Source organism: Heteronotia binoei, chromosome 13, assembly GCF_032191835.1.
Source record: "Heteronotia binoei isolate CCM8104 ecotype False Entrance Well chromosome 13, APGP_CSIRO_Hbin_v1, whole genome shotgun sequence".
Classification (NCBI taxonomy): domain Eukaryota; kingdom Metazoa; phylum Chordata; class Lepidosauria; order Squamata; family Gekkonidae; genus Heteronotia; species Heteronotia binoei.
Window position 1 is genome coordinate 76571178 of NC_083235.1, and position 24413 is coordinate 76595590.

General features: G+C 43.6%; 1 protein-coding gene across 1 annotated transcript in view; it reads left to right on the forward strand.

Annotated features, from left to right (window-relative positions):
* The window catches only part of TBCD (tubulin folding cofactor D), a 275953-nt gene that overhangs the window by 191528 nt on the left and 60012 nt on the right, over positions 1-24413 (forward strand). Inside the window, exons 22-26 of the mRNA XM_060253390.1 lie at positions 4721-4743; positions 17530-17561; positions 20650-20712; positions 21019-21095; positions 24037-24118. Of these exons, the coding sequence (XP_060109373.1) occupies positions 4721-4743; positions 17530-17561; positions 20650-20712; positions 21019-21095; positions 24037-24118 (277 nt within the window). The remainder of the gene's footprint in view (positions 1-4720; positions 4744-17529; positions 17562-20649; positions 20713-21018; positions 21096-24036; positions 24119-24413) is intronic.

Genomic DNA, 24413 nt, shown 5'->3' on the forward strand with positions numbered 1-24413 from the left:
CTGGCAGCGGCTCTCCAGGGTCTCAGGCTGAGGCTTTTCACACCTATTTGCCTGGACCCTTTTTTGGAGATGCCAGGGATTGAACCTGGGACCTTCTGCTTCCCAAGCAGATGCTCTACCACTGAGCCACCGTCCCTCCCCTAATATGAACATATGAAGCTGCCTTATACTGAATCAGACATTTGGTCCATCAAAGTCAGTATTGTCTGCTCAGACTGGCAGCGGCTCTCCAGGGTCTCAAGCTGAGGTTTTTCACACCTCTTTGCCTGGACCCTTTTTTGGAGATGCCAGGGATTGAACCTGGGACCTTCTGCTTACCAAGCAGATGCTCTACCACTGAGCCACCGTCCCTCTGCATCCAAATGACCTCCTCCCAAGATGACTTGGGACACACCTCAATGTTGACTCCAGCAACGTTGACCTCTACCTTGGTGGTTGTAGCTCAGTCCGACGCCAAGCAATCAGTGCTGAAATGCCCAATCCCGACGTCTGATTCAGACGCCTCAACTCCTGCTAGAAAACACAGGGAAGGAAAAGAGCACAAATGAGACAAGGAAAAGAGTCACAAGAGGGACTCAGAAAAATCTAAGACCCCCCCTGCCATCGACCTGAGAAACCACCCTCACCTCGAGACTCCCTGGAACCACCTCTGGCCCCTGATTCAATTCCTTGAATCACCAATATGGACAGCTATGCAGCTGAAACCATCAACTCCAATGACCTGCCTGTCAGATTCCAAAATCAACCTAACCTATCAGACATCTCACTCCTTTTCCTTTGGTACTGAGAGCAGCCCACCAACTCAACTGGCTCCAGAACCTGGGTCCAACCAAACTGCTTTCGCCTTCTGATTTTGCTCTTCTCATTCAGGTAGTTCCTTGAGATTGGCATCCGCCTCACCCACCTCCTTCTCCTGCGCAGTGGGATCAACGCCAGTGTCAGTACCTCTGTGGGGCATACCCCATGCCCTCAGCCTTCCCCTGGCTCCAACGCCACCCACCAGACTGGGAAACTTGGTAGCCTCCTATCAGAACAGAGACCCCAGCTTGACATCAGAACCTTCAGCTCCAAAACACTCTCTGAATGATCACTCTCAGAAACAGACTACAACTCAGAAACCCTGGCCACAGGTGGCAGGATCGAAAGCTTCGCTACAGGCTTGACCCATCCTGGAATGAGGAAGCTTCTTCAAGCCATTCTGACCACGACTCCTGTGATGATTGATCTAAGCTTCCAGACTCTTAACGCCATACCACCTTGACCCAGAAGGTGACAAAGGAATTGCCCATCGCACCCTCAGAAGGCCTCCAGGCTTATGGGGACTTTGGGAAATGGATGGCACATACTTTTGCCCTCTCAGCTGTCAATGACTGGCACTGTTTTTGATATCATAGAGAGATGCACCAACACCAGTAGCTCTACCCATGACCTCAGTCCTCCTATAAGCCACCAAGGCCCAAAGCAGCTTCCTCCCTGGTTTCCTTGCGACAGATAGATCATATTTATAAAATCCAGGAAACAGACACCCAATTCCTATTGTCACACCTGAAACCTACTTTGATGGTAGTTACCTCATCCTCAAGAGGAAAGTGTACACATTCTACACAGCCTGACAAGGAAGGCAAGAAACTGGACTCCCTCGGTCACAAGTTTTATTCAGCAGGTGCTTTGGGCATTAAATCTTCCAACTCTGGAAGCAACTTGCAGACATGATGACATCTCTGCCTGAAGACAAGTGCCAAGAAGCCCGACTTATCCAAAAAGAGGGTATGCTGCTCATCAATCACCAAGTGGATGCAGCCAAGCATTCACTAGATGTGCTTTCTAAGACCCTGACTTCAGCCACCACCCTATAATGGACTTCAGGGCCCTGAACAAGTTCATTGTGTACAAAAAGTTCAGGATGAAATCTCTCCACAATATCCTTCCTCTTCTCTGGGAGGGAGCATGGATGACCATGCTAGATCTTCAGGGTGCGTATTTCCACCTAACCATACATTCTCGTTTCAGGCCTTACCTCCACTTCACCATCAGGAACCTCCATTTTCAGTACAAGGTGCTGCCTTTCTGCATCTTTGCTACTCCACACATCTTCACCAAAACAATGGTGGTCATAGCAGCCCATCCCTGTCTTCAGGGGATAAAGATCTTCCCCTACATAGACGATTGGCTGGTTGTAGTAGATTCTGAATAGACCCTCCTGCAACACCAGCGCATCACAATGTCTCTCCTCCAGGACTTGAGTCTGCAGGTCAATCACAAAAGCCTGAACTCAACCCCATTAACTTAGGTTCAATTTATTGAAGCAATCCTGGACTCCCGTCTCTGCAAGGCTTTCCTTCCACTACAGAGAACAGGGACTGTTGTCTCGCTGATTGGTCTCATCTGCTCCCAAGAGGACATCTCTGGCCTCCAGATCCAACATCTTCTGGGACTTATGGCATCCACAGTGTATTTGCCCATCTTTGCATGTGACCCCTACAACTATGGTCTGTGCAGGTCTTCAAGCCTCTGCTTCATCCCCAATCTGTACAACTATGACTCCACTCCCATGTTCTGGAGTCCCTCACATGGTTGGATGACAGTATGTATCTGCTGGAAGGTGCCCTATTTCACCTTCCTTCTCCATCATGGACAGTCACAACAGACACCTCTTTTGGGAGCTGGGGAGCACATCTCAATGGTCTCTGTGTAGGTGCTCCTTAGGAACTTCACTTTATCTCCCAGCATATCAAGTACCTGGAACTGCTAGCTATCAGAAATGCCCTCCAGTCCTTTCAACACTTTGTGAAAGGTCGGGTGATGTCTGTCCAGACAGACAACACAACTGCCCTTTAGTATCTGAACAAGCAAGGGGGCACAATCTCCAAACAACTTTATTTTCTCACTCTGGATATTTGGGAAGATCGCCTCTCCTTGAATGTGTTTCTAGTGGCTTCCCATCTCCCTGGAACTCAAAATGTCACTTCAAACTTCCTGAGCAGAGGGGGTACCTCACTGCACAAATGGGAACTGAACTGGAAATACATACAACCCCTATTCCAGATGTAGGGTCAACCAGCTGCCAATGTCTTTGCCATAAAACACATCACAAAATGCCTTGCATTTTGCTCCAGAATGGGAACCAATCTACTTTACATCACCAGCATCTCTTCTTGTTTCCGCCACTACCGCTCATCACTAGAGTAGTGAACAAGATAATAAGAGAAACCCTGTGGTGGCCAAGACAACACTGGTTTCCCACCCTCTTACATTTGTCCCAAGGGTTTTTCCACCTTGTTTATGTCCTGTGCCGCCAAGCCCTTGGGAAATAAAATCGCTTCCCAGTGACTATCTAGATGGATTATAGAAACCATCAGGTTGTGTTACCTCCTGGTGAAAAAGCCTCTACAGCACTCCTTAAGCACTCTACCTGATATCAGCAGAACCACAACCTGGGCAACACTTCACAGGTTCGTGAAACATTATGCTCTGGTCATTTATCATACACCAAGGACATCTGTGGGCTGAGCAATATTGCAAGCAGTGTGTTCCTGAGACCCTACAGCACCCTCCTCCAGGTAGGCTTCTATTGCTTTTGCTTGCAGTTGTCCCATAGGTGTGATGCACAGAGATCATGAAGAAGATCAACAGGCTGCTAACCTGTAACTGATGATCTTTGAATGGTCATCTCTGCATTCACACCACCACCCCTCATTTCCCACTGGTGTAAGTCCTCCTTGGAGATACTTTCAGTGGTCAGAAGGAACTGGTGGGATCCTCATGCCCATCCCAGCGAGCATGCGTGGTGGATACTGTGCGTGATATTGGAAAGGGAGCGAAAATCCTTTCTATCTAGGCTTTGAAGTTACTGATTGGGATCAGCGCAGGCACACTGTATCCTGTAGGTGTGAATGTACAGATGATCACTCAGAGATCATCAATTACAGGTAAGCAACCTGTTTTTCTTAAACAATGCATTACGAGCTACTGTGATTGTGAAGAGGATTTTTTTTGTAGCAGAAAGGAGGTGCAATTTTTACAGATCCCCCTCCTGCTTCTGCGGTCCTCTTTCCCCCAGAGCAGCATTTTGGGGAGGATATTTTAGGCTGCTGTGACCAGGGAGGCAAGGAAGTCCTGCTCCACAAATGGACATCCCTCCCATGTTTGGTGGATCCAAGCCATTGCTATGTCATTTTGATAACTTTGGGTATAAAAATTACATGCCTAGTAATTGTAAGCATTATTAAACCCCATTATAATTTATTGTTTAAATCTTTAGAAAGTCCTATAGAAACAGATTAATGCTTACATTTCTACAATATCAAAGATTTCAGGTTTTCACGGCTGGTAACATCATTAGGGTTTGTAGAATCTTTCGGGCTCAAGTGCCGTGTTCTGCTAGAGAAAGTTTTTCTTCCAGACGTTTCGTTCTCAGCTGCGGAGAACATCCTCAGTGGCGTTGCAGCCGGAGGCGCTCTGACCTTCTTGGCTGCTGTGCATTGAGTGCACAGCAGCCAAGAAGGTCAGAGCGTCTGCTCTGGCTGCAACGCCACTGAGGATGTTCTCCGGAGCTGAGAACAAAACGTCTGGAAGAAAAACTTTCTCCAGTAGAACACAGCACTTGAGCCCGAAAGATTCTACAAACCCTAATTTCTACAATAGTGGGAAAGACAAAAATAAAGTGGAGCTTGGCTTCAATGGAAATTCTTGACCAATTCAATGTCATTTTCTCTTCCAGCTTTGTCATCGTCAGTTGTATCGGTAAGACAATGAATTCCAATGGCTTGTTTTATCTGGGATAACAAATGTGTGTGTGTGTTTGAGAAAAAGAGAAGTCTCTCAAAATATGTAGCCAAACAAGTATCATGTGGTTACTCATGCAATCTCAGCAAAAGAGCCGAAATGCCCACATTCATATCAGCTGTAGAAACAGCTGGACCTTGTTTGTTTATTATTATAGCAGAAAATACAAATATGCAAGGTTCCAAAATACTTAAAACATTAAAAAACAGTTTAAAATTTTGTCTAATATCTAGTTACTATAACCACCTACTGTCTAACTACCATGTAATTTCTGTAACCTAAATATCGCTGCTTGGTAATCTTGGGGTATCTATCAGATAGAAAAATTGAAGTTTAGCTTTTTTCTGGAAGGCCCATTTTCTTTCAATCAGCAGGGTGGTGATCTCCTTACATGCCACCTTATAATACGGGCATATGAAAAACATGTTCTGTAGTTTACTGTATAGATCATAGAGTTGGAAGGCACCTCCAGGGTCATCTAGTCCAACCCCCTGCACAATGCAGGAAATTCACAAATACACCCCCCCCCCAATTTTCCCCCAGTTACCCCTGTTCCATGCCTAAAAGATGTCCAAAAAACCCTCCAGGATCCCTGGCCAAACTGGCCTGGAGAAATTGCTTCCTGACTCCAAAAAGGTGATCAGCATTCCCCTGGGCATGTAAGAATGTGCCACAAGAACTAAGCACTGACGCAACCCTTCCTGCCCTTCCTCTCATGATCTGCCTAAGTTCACACAACCAGCATTGTTGTCAGGTGGCCGTCTAGCCTCCCGTTAAAAAACTTCCAAAGGAGAGCCCACCACCTCATGAGGAAGCCTGTTCCACTGAGGAACCACTCTAACTGTCAGGAAGTTTCTCCAAATGTTCAGCTGAAAACTCTTTTGATTTAATTTCAACCCATTGGTTCTGGTCTGACCTTCTGGGGCCACCAAAAACAACAGTTTGGTGTAGTGGTTAAGTGGAACCGTCAAACACTTATTCAAATATTCAAAATGTACATACAAGCAATCATATATGTATTTGTTGTATTATTCACAATGGCTTGCAGCAAGAGCCAAGCACAACATATACTCTTTTTTTTTACTGAAGCACAATGGCTTATTACTTCAAAATTGATATTACACAACGGATATTACTTCAGAAGGAGACTGAGCTGATTTTTAGGTTAAAATCTTATATACCTTTTGATTTTAATTTCGCATTAGATTTTTCACCACTCATTTAAAAGGTGTCTGTCTACTTAAATTTGGAAATACTTTATTTGAGTGTGTGATATAAGGGGTATGGGTGAGTCATCTTTAGGAGAAGCCATTATACCTTGAGGATTGAAGCTGGTGCTGTGATACAACTTACAAAAATTTAGGGGTAAGGTTGGCTGTTTATGTATATACCAGGGGTGGCCAAACTTGCTCAATGTAAGAGCCACACAGAATAAATGTCAGATGTTTCAGAGCTGCAAGACATGAACATCAGATGTTTCAGAGCCGGAAAGAAGGAAGGAAAATAGATGGGGTGGGAGGGAGAGGTAGAAAGGAATCAACCTTAAATTAAATGCATTCTCCAATCTGCTGGCTTACTTGGCTTGGAGAAGTGATTTAAAGAGACAAATGCCTTCTCCATGCTGGCCATCAAGGTGGTGGGGGCTTCAAGAACCACACAATATATGTAAAAGAGCCACATGTGGCTCCTGAGCCTCAATTTAGCCACTCCTGGTATATACAAATCACGATTCTGTATAGCTTGACTATTGAAATGTCTGTATTTTGGTTTATATTTCTATTTTGAAGTTCCAATCATGAAGTGATTGATAAAGGAAACAAAACGTGTTTAGAATCCAGACACATGTCTCTTTTTCCAGGGGCACTTGACAACCAGAAGACATACAGTGTGTGATTAGAAGGATTTTTGTATAGTTTGGCGCCTTTGGTTACTTGGAAAATTGTTTTGTGAACTTCTTATTGAGATTTGTGCAGCTTGTGAATTTCTTCCAGAGGGACTTGGTAACTGGAACACCTACAATTTGACTAGAAATGGGGGGGTTTTTATAGTTTTTGTCCCTCTGTTTTACCTGGAAAATTATTTTGTGAACTGTTTATTGAAAATTGTGCTGTTTGGGATTCTTGTTATTTTACATGTACCAAGCCTTTAAATGCTATTGTGCTTCAGTATATATTGTGCTTAGGTTTTGCTGCGAGCCATTGTGAATAATATAACAAATACATATATGAATGGTTCTATGCCAATTTTGAATATTTGAATAATTGTTTGATGGCTTTACTCTCCGGTGGTTTTTCTTTCCTGACTGGTATTCACACTGCGGGATCCCTTTATTATGGTTTGCAGTGGTTAAATGCCCAGACTCTGATCAGGGAAACCTGGTTCAATTCCCCACTCCTCCACATGCAGTCACTGGGTGACCTTGGGTCAGCCATAGTTCTCGCAGAGCTATTCTCTCAAGAGCAGTTCTCTGAGAGTTCTCTCAGCCCCACCTACCTCACAGGTTGTCTGTTGTGGGGAGAGGAAAGGAAGGAGATTGTAAGCCGCTCTGAGTGAAGGGAGGGGTATAAATCCAATCTCCTCCTCCTCACCAACGAGTATATGGCAACCCTTCAAGTACATGAAGATGGTTATATGCAGAGGCCTGTGTTTGGTAAGAGTAGACATAATGCATATTGCATACAGTCACAGCAGAACTTCTGGCTCCCAGTAGGTAGCATAGTTGCTAGGCCCTATGATGAATGTACTATAGCTCAGTTTTAGAGGTTAACTCATACTCTATACATAGTGTCGGTGGAAAGTATGGCAGTCTTTTGTCGGGACCTTCTAGTACCTTCTGCCTATATCCCTTAGCTTTCTCCATAAACGATAAAGAGATGTTTAAAAGCCATAAATCCAATCATTCTAACATTTTAGATTAACCCAAATTAGTGTGTCATTTTACATTATTTAGAATTCAGAGCATTGGTTCAACAATTTTGAAAATGAAGGATTGAAGCCCAAATCAAATTTCATGCTGGTCCTTCCTTTTTAAAGGGCAATAGTTGTTACATTGGGCTCCACTTTGAATCAAGGGTATTGAGGTGGGAGAGAAGAAACATCTGTCTCTTCCACTCCACAAGATTTGACCCATCAGACTGATCTCCTTCCATGTTGTTAGTGGTGCAGAAGGGGGGGGGGGTGCAAAACCAGGTGCCTGTCTTTTTCCTTTCAACAGCTAATAGTGCTGAGAGAATAAGTGTTCAACTTACTTTACCTCCATGCCCACACAAGGTTCTATGTAGAACAAGGGTGTCAAATATCTGGCATGTGGGCCAGAACTGGCCTGCCCAGGGCGTTATTACAGCCCATAAGCTGGGCTCAATATGCCTTTGCTTTCCCCAGTGCAGCTGGTTCTTTTTTCTGTGCTGGGTTGCTTCTGCTTGAGTCTCCCAGGTGCAGCTGGCTTTGCCTCCCTTCCCCTCCTCCATGTTTTGCCTTGATATAGTGGGTGTATTGATTGATTGATTGCTGGGCTTCTTCTGCCTTGGCTTTCCCCTGTGCAGCTGGCTCCATCTCCCCTTCCCTCCTCAGTGCTTTGTCTTGCTACAGTGGGTTGTATGTTTATTTTTCTTTTTTTGCTGGGCTGCTTCTGCCTTGACTCTCCTGGGTGCAACTGGGTGCACCTCCCTACCACCTCCTTCATGCTTTGTCTTGCTACAGTGGGGTGTGTGTGTGTGTGTATTTTTTTTCTTTTTTTCCGGGGTTTCTTGACTCTCCCAGGTGCAACTGGCTCTGCTGTCCCCTTCCCTCTGTACTTTGCCATGCTATAGGGGGCGCATGTTTCTATTTTATTTGCGGGGGGAGGGGTAGGCTTCTTCTGCCTTGGCTCTCCTGAATGTAACTGGCTCCACCTCCCTTTTTTCCTGGTCTCATTCATGTTGACTTTAGATTGGGGGAGGGGATTGTGACTCAGCTGAAGAACCTCTTCTTGGCATGCATAGAATCCCAGTTTTTATCCCTGGTACCTCCAGTTAAAAGGATCAGGCTATGGTTTATATGAAAGACTTCAACCTGAGACTCTGGGGAGCCACTGCCATGCTAGAAGGGGGGGGAGGGGCGGGAAGCCTGCAATTCCCAGCCATTTCATGTTTTCTTGTGGGTCCTAGGCTGGCTCAGAGCATTAACCGTGAGAACCGGTTGGGGAAAGGGTCTGCTCTGCACTCCAGGTAGCACGGCATCAGCCTAGTGCTGCTGTGTTGGCTCACCAGTCTGCCTGTGTGGACACCTCTACACCTGGGGCCTTGTGGTGAGGACACACCAACTTCATTCTTACTCAGGAACTGGTAGATTATCTTTAATCATGTTTGTCTATGTTCTTTATACAGTTTAGAAAACTTCAGATTTTTACTACCTGGCATTACATTTTATGACCTAAATGGGCTAGCCTGACAAAGTCCCATTTATGTCTGATCCAGCCCTCATTACAAATAAGTTTGACACCCCTGACAAATGTTTTTAAAAAGTTTGTAAAGATCATGTGATGGACTTCCTGCATCATGTTTTTTCTGACCCTTAGAAAGGAAAAATGGTGTTACCAGCTCTAGCACCAGTGCTCCAACTATGCAACTAAGTACCACGGCTGTATGTAGTATGAGAATTTAATTATGCTTCATGCCTAATAATTGTCACATCTTGCAGCATATATTCCTTTAACACCTTCATATGCAAGATTGTACCATTTTACTGGAGATTCCACCTTGGGTCCTGGGATGTTCTTGGAGGAAAGCAGTTATATAAATATTATAACCAAATAGATTAAATCAGGGGTGTAAAATGTCCATCCCATGGGCCAGAACCAGTCTTTCAGTGCTTTAGTCAGGCCCACATGGCTCTTTTCTCCTCCCTCCTGTCCTTACCCTTTGAAGCTCTTAGGTTGCAAAAATTCCCAGCTCCTTCTTCCTTGTCTTTGCAGGCTGAAGCAGGAAGCAATTCTGAGTTTGCAAAGTCGCAAAGAAAATGCAGAATGGACTTTCCATTAAGGTCTCTGGGAGTAGTCTATCTTTGCAGCTTTGTCTGTGCTGCAATGTATTTTAATGGAGTGGAGCTCAGTTTCACTTTTCAGCATTTATATGGCCAGGTAGAAGCTGTTCCTTGCTGGAGTTGTGTGACTTTGCAAATAAAGGGTTGAGGCTTTGAGCCAGCATGTCTTTGCTGAATGGACCTTAGGACTGGGGTCAAGTGAGCACTCTAACCTGGGAACCCACAGCCAAAGTGGGATATTACACTGAAGAGCCATTGCCAATCTGAATAGACCTGGGGCAGGGGGAGAAGCTTGCAATGCCCAGCCATGTCATGTTTTCCTAAGCCTAGAACATTTGATTTTCTTTGTTTATATTTCTAGTTTCTGCTGTGATCCTTGTGCTTTTTCGTGATGTTTTATTTTGGGAATTGCATTGCCAAATCCCACTATTCCCTCACCTTTCCATTTTAAACAAAATATCGCAAGAGTTTTAAGGATGTTTAAAATATAAGTAAAAAATGATATCTTTAATTATGTTTGTCTGTATCCTTTATAAAGTTTATATCTCCACTACCTGGCATTGCATTTTGTGATACGCATGGCCTGACCCCACAAAGCCCCATTTATGTCAGATCCATTTTTCGTAACAAATGAGTTCAACACCCCTGGATTAAATAATCCAGAATAAACAGTAACTGCTACTTTTGCTTCACTATGAATATTCTGTGGAAAGCAGTTTATATTAATTCACCATCGGCTGCCACTGTCTGGTTCTGTTTCCACCATTGCTAAAGTAGATCAGAACGCCCATGTTAACACCAATGTTAATTTTTTAAAACCTAGAAAAGACAAAATAGGGTAGTTTTGGCTGGCCTATGCCTCTGTGCATACGACTGGCTTTCTGGGGTACTGGGTTACGCCAAACATACATGTTCTTCTAGAATGACTCCCCCGCATTATACAGTGGGTAAAATGCACTGCATGCTCCTTTAAGTTGCGTTAATTTGCCATGGGGTGGGTGGAATGGGGAAATAAGAAAGAAATACCTGGCAACAACTTACCAGTAAGCATCTATGATTGTGTGATGCTGGCAGTGCATTTTCAACTTGTGTGCCCCAGCTGGTGGTTTGTGTTGCCTCTTGTTAGGGCAGTGCTGGCGAGATACAAAAGTACACCTACTTTGAACCGTATAGAGTGATTTCATAGGCAGTGTAATCATACATGTATTTATCTTACTTTCTGTGGCCGGCACAGTCTCTGTAATTTAGCATCCCATATAATTTTAGGATGAGGCAGGATATAAATGGAACAAATAAATAAATAAAATAATTTTTATTCATTGTTTCTCTTTCATGGTTTCAATAATGAGAAAGAAATATGGGAGCATAAAAGCAGATATAAGGACCTTTGTTGCAAAGGAATGTAGAGATTAAAAACCACTGATTCTTCTTTAAACGCATTTATTATGGGGGATGGATCTGACATAAATGAGACCTTTTTGGACCGGACCGTGTGTGTCATAAAATGTAATGCCAGGTAGCGGAGGTATCAACTTCATAAAGGACACAAACACAATTAAAGAGTTTTTAAACGTAAAATAAAAACATGTTTGAAACATTAGTACTCTTGCAATATTTTGTTCATTTAACAGTCTTTCATAACTGACACCTCTTGCTTCAAATTATTGTATCAAAACGCCTGCGCAATAGCAATCTTGAGTATGCTGTTCAGGCGTGTATCTGTAAGCTGCAGACATACTTTTGACATTCATTACAGCAATTTCATTCCCAGTGCTCTGAGCTTGGGCCCAGGGGAAAACAACAAATGGCTGGACAGTGCAAGCTTTTGTACATAAATTGCTTTGTGTGCTGATCAAGAACATGTGAAGGGCTATTTGTCTACAAAACTATAGCCTTCCCAGAAAAATAACTGCAACTTCTATGAGGCAGTGCAAGAATAGAGAGACAGCAATATATAGTATAAACCTGCTATATGGGAAGTCTACGTTCAAAATTCAGTCTACAAAGGAAATGTGTTGGGTGAACTTGGTCTGGACACATACAATAATCCATCTCACTGCCTTGTTGCTATGCCTCATCTAAATGTTATTTTCTTATTGAGAAGGACTGGATTATTAGAGCATGAATACAGTGAAAAAGGGGATGTAAAACCAGTTGCACTCAGGACAGCCACAGCATAACAAGCCCAACAAAACACACACACCATAATGAGCCCAACAAAACACATACACACACTGTAGCAAGGTACACAAAATCTCAGACATTGAATTTGTTGGTTTTAAAGGTGTTTTGTATTTCTCCTTCGTATGTTTGGGGCAGACCAGCGATGGAGAGGAAGGGGAGGAGCCTCAGCCAACAGAAGGGAAGAAAGGTTTGGCTTTGTCTCCTGTACAATTGAGGGAGCCTGGCCAGGAAGCAAGCTCTGGCTTGTTCCCTCCCTCCCCCTGCAAGGAGGGGGAAGGGCCTCAGCCAATGCAGAGCACAGAGACTTGCCTGTCTATCTCTCTTGTGTGATTAAGAAAGTCTGACAAAGCAAGCTGCAACACAGCAGAAGCAGAACTGGAGAAGAAAGCAGGAACCAGCTGGTTGCTCGAGGAATGGATAGGTTCCCTCCGCAGGCCGGATATGGCCAGCAGGCAGCATGTTTGACGCCTCTGCCTTAAAACTTTAGTGTTGTTATTGTTGTTAGTGGTGGTGTCTGCAGAGGCAGTTCAACACCTGTGGAGACAAAGGACTCGGCTGAACTTCTGAGCACAAATGAATATTTTATATATTCATCCAGGAGCTTCACTTGGCATATTAGTAAATGTACCCGAGTATCTGAGCGAATGTACCTAATAATACTAAAACTTCATGTTTATAGACCTTTAGAGAGGCTGTTCTAAACTTTTTTAGTGTCAAGATGGAGCATCTGTATAATTTAGCTTTTTTGTCACAAAATGCATTTATGGGTCTCACAGGATACTTAATAAAATGTTTTGCTTATCGATAAGGTTCCCAACTTGCATCATCCTTTTTCTCAAATTACTTCTTTAAAGGCTTTTAAAGTTATAGTTTAAGGGTATTAAAATGCCTTTAAGTGGCATATGAAATGTATTTAAAATGTATGATTCACTTTTCAACAGGGCTTCTCAGAGTAAGTTGCAAATATGTTAAAGTTTATTGATTTAAAAGTCATCTGCTATAGAACTTAACTAGATCAAATTCAGTAGCAATTTGTCCCAATAGTCCAAAGTTGGACACAAAGTCGGAAGCCCACTCTGATGTTATGGTCACCATACTAAGATTGTGTGGAACCACTAACAAATTATTTTCTGTGGATCTTACTGAGAAGGTGGGAAGAGATGGAAGAAGGCGCTTTTTCAATTGTTTCCCTTTGGATCATTTTGTAAGAGCCAATCCACTTAGCTTTTAGTATGCAAGCGGTCTGAACTAGCTCAGCTGGTTTTCTGAACAGCAGTCAGGTGTAATGCCCTGAAGGTTTCCATCTGAAAAGTGGTTTCTTGGAATTTTGAGTAAATAGCTGCAGCCATTTGTCTAGGAACATCGTCAAACCAATTATAATGTTTCCATTGTTCTGTTTACTAGTTTCTGACAGGATGATTTCTAATATAGAAGTAACAGTAATAAACACATTCTCAGAAGACCAGGCAATTACCTGGCCCTGTCTTCTGTTGTGGAAATTAAGAGAGACTCTGGCTCAAAGCACTGATGTTCTATCACAGGGGTGGCCAAACTTGTTTAATGTAAGAGTCACATAAAATAAATGTCAGATGTTTGAGAGTCACAAGACATGAACATCAAATATTTGGAGAGAGGGAAGGAAGGAAGGAAAGAAAGATTTTTCTGCAGAATGACCCCTGCATAGCGGTACATTTGTAAAAAACTGCAGCATTTAAGCTTCCGACTAAAGAAGGAGCATGAAGGCTGCCTGAATTGCCTTGGGAAGAACATAAAGTGGCTCTCTACCTACACTACCTGGAGTTTACTAAACAGGGATGTCATAACAGGTCCTTGAGGCTCAGCGCTTCCTTGTGGGAAAAAGCACTGATTGCTACCATTTGAAGCAGACCCAAGCTACAGGAATTGGTTTCAGCACTTCCACTTCTGGCACCAATTACTAGGACCTCAGGAACACTGTGCTAAAATTTTTTCCATGCTTTTCAAAGACTGGGATTGTAAGGGTGATGACAGATGGGCGTTTAAAGCCGCCCCAGGGGCAGGAGGCAGGCGGACCAAAAAAGCACATCTACATGTCCCCATTCTCCCCCCCCCCCACCTGAGTTGACCTGGGCTTGCCGGGAGCTGGCTTGAAAAGGCGCCGCTTTGAAAGTGGTGTTTTGCTGGGGCACGTCGAAGGTGCCTCCCTGGCCGTTTGGAAGGCCAAGGAAGTGCCTGGGGAGCCGCGCATGGGGCGTGTGGGTGTTCCAGACCCTCCCTGGGTGCTCATAGCCCATCCCAAGCACCATCAGGAAGCTCCCGGGCACTTTATTTCCAGCTGGGTCTCTTTGGGGCAGCTTCATTTGATCCCCATCTTCAAGTCCTTGAAGGGCTGTCAAAGAGAGGAGGGTGTGGAATTGTTTTCTGTGGCCCCAGAAGGTAGGACCAGAACCAGTGGGTTGAAATTAAATCAAAAGAGTTTCCGGTTCAGCATGAGGAAGAACTTCCTGACTGTTAGAGCGATTCCTCAGTGGAACAGGCTTCCTCGGGAGGTGGTGGGCTCTCCTTCCTTGGAGGTTTTTAAACAGAGGCTAGAGGGCCATCTGACAGCAATGAAGATCCTGTGAATTTAGGGGGAGGTATTTGTGAGTTTCCTGCATTATGCAGGGGGTTGGACTAGATGACCCTGGAGTTCCCTTCCAACTCTATGATTCTATGACATTTGTCAGCTAGCAAGAATTCTGTCCATTTATTAATTGCAAAATTAGGGTTTGAGAGAAGTGGTGGCGGTGGGAAATCAGCAACAGGCAATATAATAAGACATGTCTTAAAGAATCAGGTTCTCTGCCACACCTGCACAATCTCTGTTTGTAAGGGATACCCATATACCTGCCAAAGGTCACAGATGAGGGGAATATATTAAGTCTGGCCAGCATAAAAGCTTGTCGTTGGCGTGGGTTTATTAGATTAGAGAAGTACTGAGCCATGCAATTTGGAGGAAGGGAAAGACCCTGAGAATGGGGTGAACAGTTGCCCTTGGCTCCAGCAGTTATTAGTTGGGAATCAATGTCCAAAATTCTTCTGTGGATCAGTTGGAATATATAAACTCCACTAGAGTTTGCAAGTGAATCTGAGTTGATGCCTGTAGCTAAAAGTCAGATACTAGTACCTATAAAAGAGGGATGGTGGCTCAGTGGTAGAGCATCTGCTTGGTAAGCAGAAGGTCCCAGGTTCAATCCCCGGCATCTCCAACTAAAAAGAGTCCAGGCAAGTAGGCATGAAAAACATCAGCTTGAGACCCTGGAGAGCCGCTATCAGTCTGAGTAGACAATACTGACTTGGATGGACCAAGGGTCTGATTCAGTATAAGGCAGCTCCATATGGCCTTGCCATATCTCCATATTCACACTAAGTTTTGGCATGTTCTTTACTGTTCCTTCTGCACACTAGATCGTAATGTAGATAGATTCATGGAGGATAGGTGTATCATTGGCTAGTAGCTGTGGTGCCTGAGGGGAACAGGAGCAACTCAGGGGAAGGTCTTGGCCTCTATGCCCTGGTGTTAGCCCACTGTGCAAGACAGGATGCTTGACTAGATGGATCCAGCAGAGCCCTTCTTTATGTTCTTGGTGCCTTTTCTGGGATATAATGTTACCTCAGAGATCAGATCCATTTATTCTCTCAAGGAAATTGTTGATATGAAACCTTTTTCTGTCTCACATGTTCCTCATACTTCTGCTTGTCTAGAACCATGCAGAGTATGTCACAGATGGCTCACTTCTTAGCATGCAGCGGTCTCTCTCAGTTCTGGTATTTGCATGGTCAGGATCAGGGATAGAACTGGATCAGGATAGAACTGCTGCTACGAGTGTTCTTTTTACTCCTTTCCATGTTCTCACTTTTCATCCTTTTTTTTAAAAAAAATTGTTTTATTGTGCACTTATGACTGCTTGGCAGAAGCAAAGAAACAAAACTAAGCGTTTAAGATTGTTTCTGTTTGCACCTAATGACTAATCCAACTAGTCCTCCTCTCTGCCATGCTTGTGGAGTAAGGGAATGATTTGCAATTCAAGTGGTTGAAGGATTGGAAGTGAGTGAAGAATCCTGGGCTATTGGTAATTAATGTCCTGCTTCCCCAGACAAGCTTGGGTAACAACAAAGATCTGCATATTCCCAAACAGGTGCTCCAAAGCTGTATCCATCTCCTGGGGCTCTGCTATACTTAGGAATAAAAAAATGGCTGTGGTATGGAGTATGGAGAGTAGATCGCAAAAAGTTACACTACCGAGTAAGATTGAAAAATCACCCAATACTGTGTTGCAAGTTAAGTGTATAATAAATTGTAACAGCATATAATATATAACAAACAATATAGATACTACAATCACCAGGCCTCAGATTCAGCAGGAGCTCAGCTCCTGAACCTTTCTGATCGTTCCCTCTCTTCCTCCCCACCTACCTTGTCCATTGAATAGTAGGTGCAGCTGCATAACAATCTCTGGATTAGGAGAGCAGGCAGCCAGCCAGCCAGCAGAAGCTTTACCATGCCCCCAGTACCCCTCATTAACTCCTGGAGAAGCCTGTGCCACCCTTTCTCTGCTTCTTATGTGATTTTGAGTGGCAGGTGGCTTGCTGACCTTTTGACTGAGGGGGCAGGCCAGGAGAGCCCCAGGCGAACAAGGCCTGCTTGGGCTGGCTGGATCTCTAGCCAGCCCAAGCAGGCCTCGCTTGCCCAGGGCTCTCCTTCCTTGCATTGGGTTGTTTTTGGCTGGGGGGGGGCGGCATATGCTGATTAGTTATGCTAATGAGCTCTGCCACCTATTTTTCTACAAGACCCCTGACAAGCACACAAGGCTGCAATAAAAGTTCAGATGGATGGACTATGGAAGGTCAATCCTAGTGAGTTTTGGTATATTTCATTATGTATTTTGGTGCTATTTAGATTTGTTAGTGATATCAATCAGCTCTGTACCTGAAGAAGAGTATTGGAAACAGAGAAGCAGGATAGACCAGCTGAACATGTATTTGCAACCTTGTGTGCTTGTAGTATCTACATTGTTTGTTATATATTACACGCTGTTACAATTTATTACACACTTAACTTGCAACACAGTATTGAGGAACTTGTCAGTTCATTTAAATTGTCTATAACAAGGATACAAAAGTTGTCTGACTGAGCCTTATAGTGTATGTAATTCAAGTGAGATGTTTGCTAGGGTGATTGTGTAGGGATATCCAAAGGATATCCAAATCTGGTTTGTGAGCTTGTGTGCTCTTTCTTTCTTCCTTTCACTTACTTGAGATGTAACATTGCCATGTTATTTGTTTCTCTACCCTGTAACATCACATGTTGCTTTCCAGAAAACAATCAACGTGTTCTCTAAAGTTGCTCAGGAAAAGGCCTTATATAAAACATAAAGTGAAATGAGTAAATAGTTAATTCTCTGTTATTTCAGCATCTTGGCAAACCATGAGGTGTTAGTTATGCATTGGTTGTTTTTCAGCTTCTTGTGTCATAAAAAATATCCATAATTAGGTCTTCAGTCATTTTTTTTCCCTTTTCAGGGGTTTCGGTGGAGAACTAATGAGACCTGCTGGTATGTGTTATGGCACGTTAATTGGAACTTTTTTATTTTGTAAATTTATTGTGTGCTCTTAGGTGTTTTGTATTTGTGTTTTTGTTCTAAAAAATTTGTATGCTAACTATACACACACACGCATGCACACCTGTAGCTGTTCTCAGTGGGGTGCTGCCTTTCGTGGATCGGTACTCTACTTTTGAATCTGTACTGTTCACTGAAGCACTCATTTTCAGTCTCCATAACAATAACAGCTTCTTACTTAACCAAATATACTTCTGATTAAAATTTAAATAAAATACAAATGGGTCCCAAACTGGCTGTACTGTTTGGCATCATTTGGAGATTGGATAAACATATAAAGCAGAGGTTCATCAGTGCCTGTTAGCCATAGGACAGAGGTCCCCCACTCCCGAGTCGTGGACCGGTACCATTCCATGGCCTGTTACCAACTGGGCCATGCAGCTTCACCGCCCCCGCATAGCCTCACTGCCCTGCCCCGTCCCCCCCCCCACAGCGCCTCCCCCTAGTTTTCACCATTTTAAGGCCCAGTAAGGGGTGGTGAAGCGCTTCCTAGGCCGACCCCCCTGCCAATCAGCTGATCAGTGGGGAAAACTGTGGCAGCAGTGCCAAGGAAAATGAAAAATCGACGCTGCCCTTCTCCCCACTTCCTTCCTGGGTGTGGGAAGGAAGTGGGGAGAAGGCAAGGGCAGCACCGCTTTTTCAGCAGGTCATTGGCACTGCCGTGGTTTTCCCTGCTGATCAGCTGATTGGTGGGGGGGTCAGCCTGGGAGGAACTTCACTGCCCCTTCCCAGGTCTTAAAATTATGAAAATGGAGGGAGGCGCTGTGAGGGGGCTGAATTCAGTGCCTCCACCCTGCTGGCCCTGGGGCCGTGGTGGGCAGGCCAGCCCTGAGGTCAAAAAGATTGGGGGCAACTGCCATAGGGTATTGATTGCACTCTCTGTCTGGGGCAGTGATGCTCTGTATTCTTGGTGCTTGGGGGGGGGCACAGTGGAAGGGCTTCTGGTGTCCTGTCCCCACTGATGGACCTTCTGACAGCACTTGGTTCTTTTGGCCACTGTGTGACACAGAGTGTTGGACTGGATGGGCCATTGGCCAGATCCAACATGGCTTCTCTTATGTTCTTATTTTTGTGGCAGCCATCAGTAAATCATTTGTCTTCCTCAAAATTACAGCACAAAGGATGAGAGCAGTGGAGTTCCAAAGCAGACATAAATTCTAAGTTTTGGCTCTGGAACTGAGCCTCGCTGTTCTCTTGAGCAGGCCAAAGGCACACTATTCTCTCTCTAGTACATTAGGTTAGTGTTTCAGTATATCTTACAAACCCAGATAGTTATTCTCCTAAAGGGAATCTATGTGCCTAAGTTACATTCTTGAGAGGTCTTGATGTGTCCCTCATCCCCACACATTGAAACTGGTCTATGGAGTTGCTTTATTCTCTGGACTCATTAGTGTCAGGCTGTACAGACTCATTCTCCATAACTGCTTTTTGGAGCAGAAGCTGGTTCTCATGTAGTGCAAACATGGAGGTCCAATTTGAAAACTACCTCTGTATGATCAGCAGCTCCATCACCAGTGTATTGTCAAGTAATGCTTCATAGCATCAGTGCAGAGACCTGTGAATGTCACTTTGGCTTTATACTTCCCAGAACGTCTTAACTTATGGAATACAAGGAGGGGACCTGCAAGTACATGCAGGGGGCATCTTATTTTCCACTCCCCCGCTATTTCCTGAAAGCGCCTTGAAAAGCTCTTCCCTGAATGCTCCCATAGCAACTCCCCTTTCCCTGCTTTCCTTCTTACCCACCAGTTAGCCTATATTTATCCCCCCACCCCTTTCAACATTCTATCTTTCTCTTCCCCTGGCAGCCTCTACCACAGAAAACTAGAGCCAAATTGTGAGGTAGCAACCACTGGAGCGGGTCTCGTTGCGCAATGGGAAATCTGCAAGGACTTGCAGAGACCACCCCATTTTCACTATGTCCCCCTATTCGCTCTTCCTTTCCTCGTGACAATCCCCCTATCCTTACTTCGTCCTGCTTTCTTCTCTCCTACCTGCTCACCAAACTTGTCATCTGCCCCCTGTCTTTAGCTCCACAATGGGAACCCAAAGCCGTTTATATCATTCTCTTCTCTTCCATGGCATTTTCACAACAACCAGTGGCACAGGTTAGGCTGAGAATGTGTGACAGGCCCAAGGTCACCCAGGGAGCTTCTATGGCAGATTGGGCTTTGAACTTGGGTGTCCCATATAAAATTATAGAGCTGGAAGGAACAAGGGTCATTTAGTTCAGCCCCTTGCACAATGTAGGAAATGCACAACTACTTTCCCCAACTCACAGTGACCACTGCTCTAGGTCCAGAGGAAAGCAAAAGAAACCCTCCAGGACCCCTGAGCCTATCTGTTCTGGAGGAAAATGCCTTCTTAACTTCTACGTGTCTAAAACTCTAATGACTACTCACAGTGGCTTTCATGTAGTGGCTACTGTACAGCAGCAAGCAGCAGGGCCTGGGTGAGTCATGCAGGTTGCCCAGTGATTTCTGGTGGGCCCGGCTCTGTCCTTCCTCAAAGCCAGTGTCCTCCCCATGACTTACATTGACAGAAACCAAGACTTGAAGGCTGATAGTACTGTTGTGGTTGCCTAATTACCCCCCACAATAACCATTTGTTTCTTAAAGCTACAGTTGCTGCTACTATTATTTTTGTGGTTTAATTCCCCAATGTATTTTTAACATATTTCAGATTGTTTTGGCTAACTTGAGGCTTTTCTCAGGTTTGTAGAAAGATTTGTCTTATCTGTTCATGACTGCAGTCTCTGGATTTAAGAATCCACAGATCTGGCCTTGTTGAAAATTAGATCTATTGATTTGTTAAAATGTTTCTAGTATTGGTTGACAACATATTCATGATACAGTATGCCTTCTTTGCAGTGATACCAATACGGCTTATTCTCAATTGCATTTCTTTGAGCTGTGACCCTGTGTATGAGTGCAAGTCTCAATGAAGGCAGTGGAGCATACTGCTTCAGGATTTCAGTTATATGTTGTTTTCCAGAGATTATATAATTTCTTTTGTTTTCCAGTCTGCACATTAATCGAAAAGTTGTCAATTTCAAAAATGCCTTTTAGAGGAGATCCCATAATCGGTAGGTTATGTTTTAAATGGATCCTTTTTATCTTCCTATCTGTCTCCTTCATTCCACAGCCATGTTGAGTTCACTTTCCTGGAGTGTGGCCAGAGCATCCTATTCTTTACTGTTGGTCATGTCCTTACGTGTCTGTAACTGACCCAGTACTTTCACTGGCTTCCTGCTATTGTCACAACCATTGTGATTGTAGTCTAATGAAATGGTAGTCTAATGCATTAGAAATTGTGGGTTCCTAAATGTGGATGGCAGATGGTGAGTAAATGTTTAATTTATAAAATCCAGTATCTTCTCAAATCCCTCCAGGTGGCTGGCAGTGGCTAATAAATGACAGTTTACGAAGTCTGCATCTTGTTTCAAGCAATACAAGACAACAAATAAAAGTATGATTACTTCATGTTTATTGCCATTGCTTGTGCTTATTGATAAAAAATTTAATTTACCAGAGTTTAGGTTAACTTGTAAAAATTTGTCATGAAACATAGGACATAATTTAGGATACTGGATTAAGGCATGAATTATGGGAAGTTTTTTTTTATGTGATTTTTTTTAAAGAAAAGAGATTTGTCCCATCTTAACCCCCCCCCCCCAAGGGGGGGAAAAACCTATACTAATTTGGCATAGAGGTTAAAGTGACTTCACATTACATCAAAAAGTAGTGGAAACCTGATAGCTCTCTCGGTCATGGCGTTGGCTACTAAGAAAAAAATCAGGACTCAAGAATAGTTATTCCTTCAGAAATGCAGGACAAAGGAGAGTACAATCTGGAATTGAGGTCCAAAGTACCCCTCATTGAAAACGTCAAACATCCACAAAAATGAAAATGGAGTCAAATTGACCCTATGATTTTTAAAGCAGAAGACACAGTTGGGAATCTAGAAAACTCTTTGTTTTAAAGAAAACAATCATTTTTAACTGTTACAACATTGAACATGATAATAGTGGAACAACAATAGTATAGTTTAATATGACCAAAGACCAATCAGATAAAATATACATTCTAGATAAAAACATACATTCAGAATAGAACATCTAAGTATAAAATCAGCCTCAGTTATATACATCGTGTTCCAGCTTTTAAAGTGCTAAGGTTAATAAAGCAGTTAAGTACTTCCCCCAAAGATTTGCTTCTGGGATCTCATAGCTTGCATAGCAAATGTTGCCACGTTTAGGGTAATTTTCGGAGTTATATAGGCAGCTCTAATATCTTGGTAAATCCTACACTCAAACAAAATATGTTCCTTGGAATCCAGTTTCCCATCCCCACAGATACACAGTCTTTCCTCATATGGCTGCCTTATGTATTTGCCCTCCATGACTGCTGGCAGTAACAGATCCATTCTGAGGAGGGTAAATGCTCTCCTGTACTCAGTTTTATCTTTGTTTTGCAAGTAGGGCATCACAGTTACTTTAATTAGATCTCCTATTGCAGGCAGGTAACCTTTTACCTGATTCAATTCATGCTGTCAGTGTCCAGGATTCTTCGTTTGATAAAAGGTCTAACAAGGTTGTACTCCATGTTCATCAAAAACTGTTTGGAAACGCCATAATAGCCCAATTTAAGTTAAATATCCTTAATCCAGAATGATGTGATGGAATCTTTCACTATAAGACCCGCTAAATTGGTGGGGTTGGTCATTAGTTCAAACTAGTAGAGGATAGTAGCGATCCACAGTCATGCTTTAATGGTAACCATGCCAGTAGTGGAACAACAAATAAGGACAAAGGGAAGCAATTAGCTCAGAAAACAGATGGTCAGGGGTCACAGGTGAACAGTTCATTGCACATGTGGCTATGGATTATCTAGAGTAACTTCTTCCTGTAAAGTTGAGATGGTCAAATCAGAAGTTTGGAAAATTTGAAAGCGAACAGTTCAGTGCAAAGGTCAGCTCAATGGACAGGTGGCTGGGGTCATCTGAAGTACTTCCCCACCCCATATATGTACAGTTGAGAAGATCACTCTGAGGCTTGCAAAATTTGAAAGACGAGGGGAAGCAATTAGCTCAGAAAACAGGTTGGCCCGGTCATCTAGCATTCCAGGCTTCATGGCTCCTTCAGGTCTGGAAAATGTGAGGTTCAGAGGATGCCTTCAAACATGTCCAGCTTATCCTGCTGGGGGATATAAGGACCCCATTTCCAAAACTGCAGTACAGTTCAATTTGAGCTTTTCCATGTGGCTATGGGCATGAGAGGGAAGCTTCGACAGAGCCCAAACAAAGGGCTTTTACCTGCTCCTACTATATACTCAACAATTCAGGTTGCAAAGATTGGTTTCCTCAGGGGTCATTGTAACCCCCAATTCCAAAAGTGGTGTAAAACCTCAAAGCCAAAAAATGTCTATAGATATAAATAGTGAGATTTTTTTTCACTGGGCGTTTTCGCACTCACCTTAATCAGCAGCGACCCCCTCTTCACTGTGCAGGATCTGCGCGGATTTTGCACTAATTGCCGCGGAGCACCCGGAAGAGCCGGAAAGTCCCGGTGCTTTTGCGGCGCAAACGGAAACCGCAAAAAAAAAACCAGTTTCCGTTTGCGCCGCAAAAGCCGCGTGACTTTCCGGCTCTTCCGGGTGCTCCGCGGCAATTAGTGCGAAATCCACGCAGATCCTGCGCGGTGAAGAGGGGCGTCGCTACTGATTAAGGTGAGTGCGAAAACGCCCACTGCTTGCTCCGCCTTTCAATAAAATGGAGATAATATGTGTTGGTTCATCTATTTAAACATGGGACATTTTTTTCAGTATTTGTTGGGGGAAATAGAAATCCCAGTAATGATTATTCATAGTGCTTTCATGTTCAAGCCAAGTCTAATGGAGCCAGATGGAGCCCACTTACCATTTTGATTGGACTAAAAATAAAAAAAGGAAGGCAGCGGGAAGGGGGGGAGGGACTTCAGGGCAGGACAGTTGATCGAGGAGAAGGCTCAACGGGAGTTTGGTGCCTGTAGAAAGCTTTAAATGGGAAACCATTTTTTCCCCATGACTTCCTGAGTAAAAAACAACAACAACATGATTGCTTGGAAGGGATAAAGAAATCTCGGGGGGAAATGTAATACAAATTGGGCTAGCATTTGAACATTGTGGGGAGCTGATGTAGCTCTGAGAGAGACCCCACAGCAAGACATAGGAAATGAAGAAACAAAGCTGTTTTTTTTAAATCAAGACAAATGAATTATCTGACCATGAACGTGGCAAAACACACCAAAAGTATATTATAATTACAAATCGGTTTATCCAGTGGGCTCTCCTGAAACATAACTGTTCAACAGTGCTGTCTTGGACTGTAATTGAAAGGTGAGAAGACGTATGCTTACAGTGTTTTGTTTTAGGAATCAGCTGTCTCGGCATTAGCTGCCCTCTGTAATGAATATTACTGCCTGAATGAAGGAGGAGCCCATCCAGTTCAGCAAGGTAATGATTCACGAGGTTTGTCTCTATCTTCATTAAGGGATAACCTAGGATGATCTTGTAGGCTAGAAAAATTCCAGCATAGGCAGAATTAGCCCTTTAATCAGCACCTCAGTGATTAGCAATTTCTCAGGACCCAGCCCAGTTATGTAGGCTCTTAAGTGGCACTTAATTGGAAGCAACTGCACTTAGCATGCATCACTTGGTCCTTTTGTAGAAATGCCTTGGCGAACTGAAAGAATTCTGATTTGCACATGTATGAGACAACATTGTTTGTAATGTCCCTAGCAGATTACCA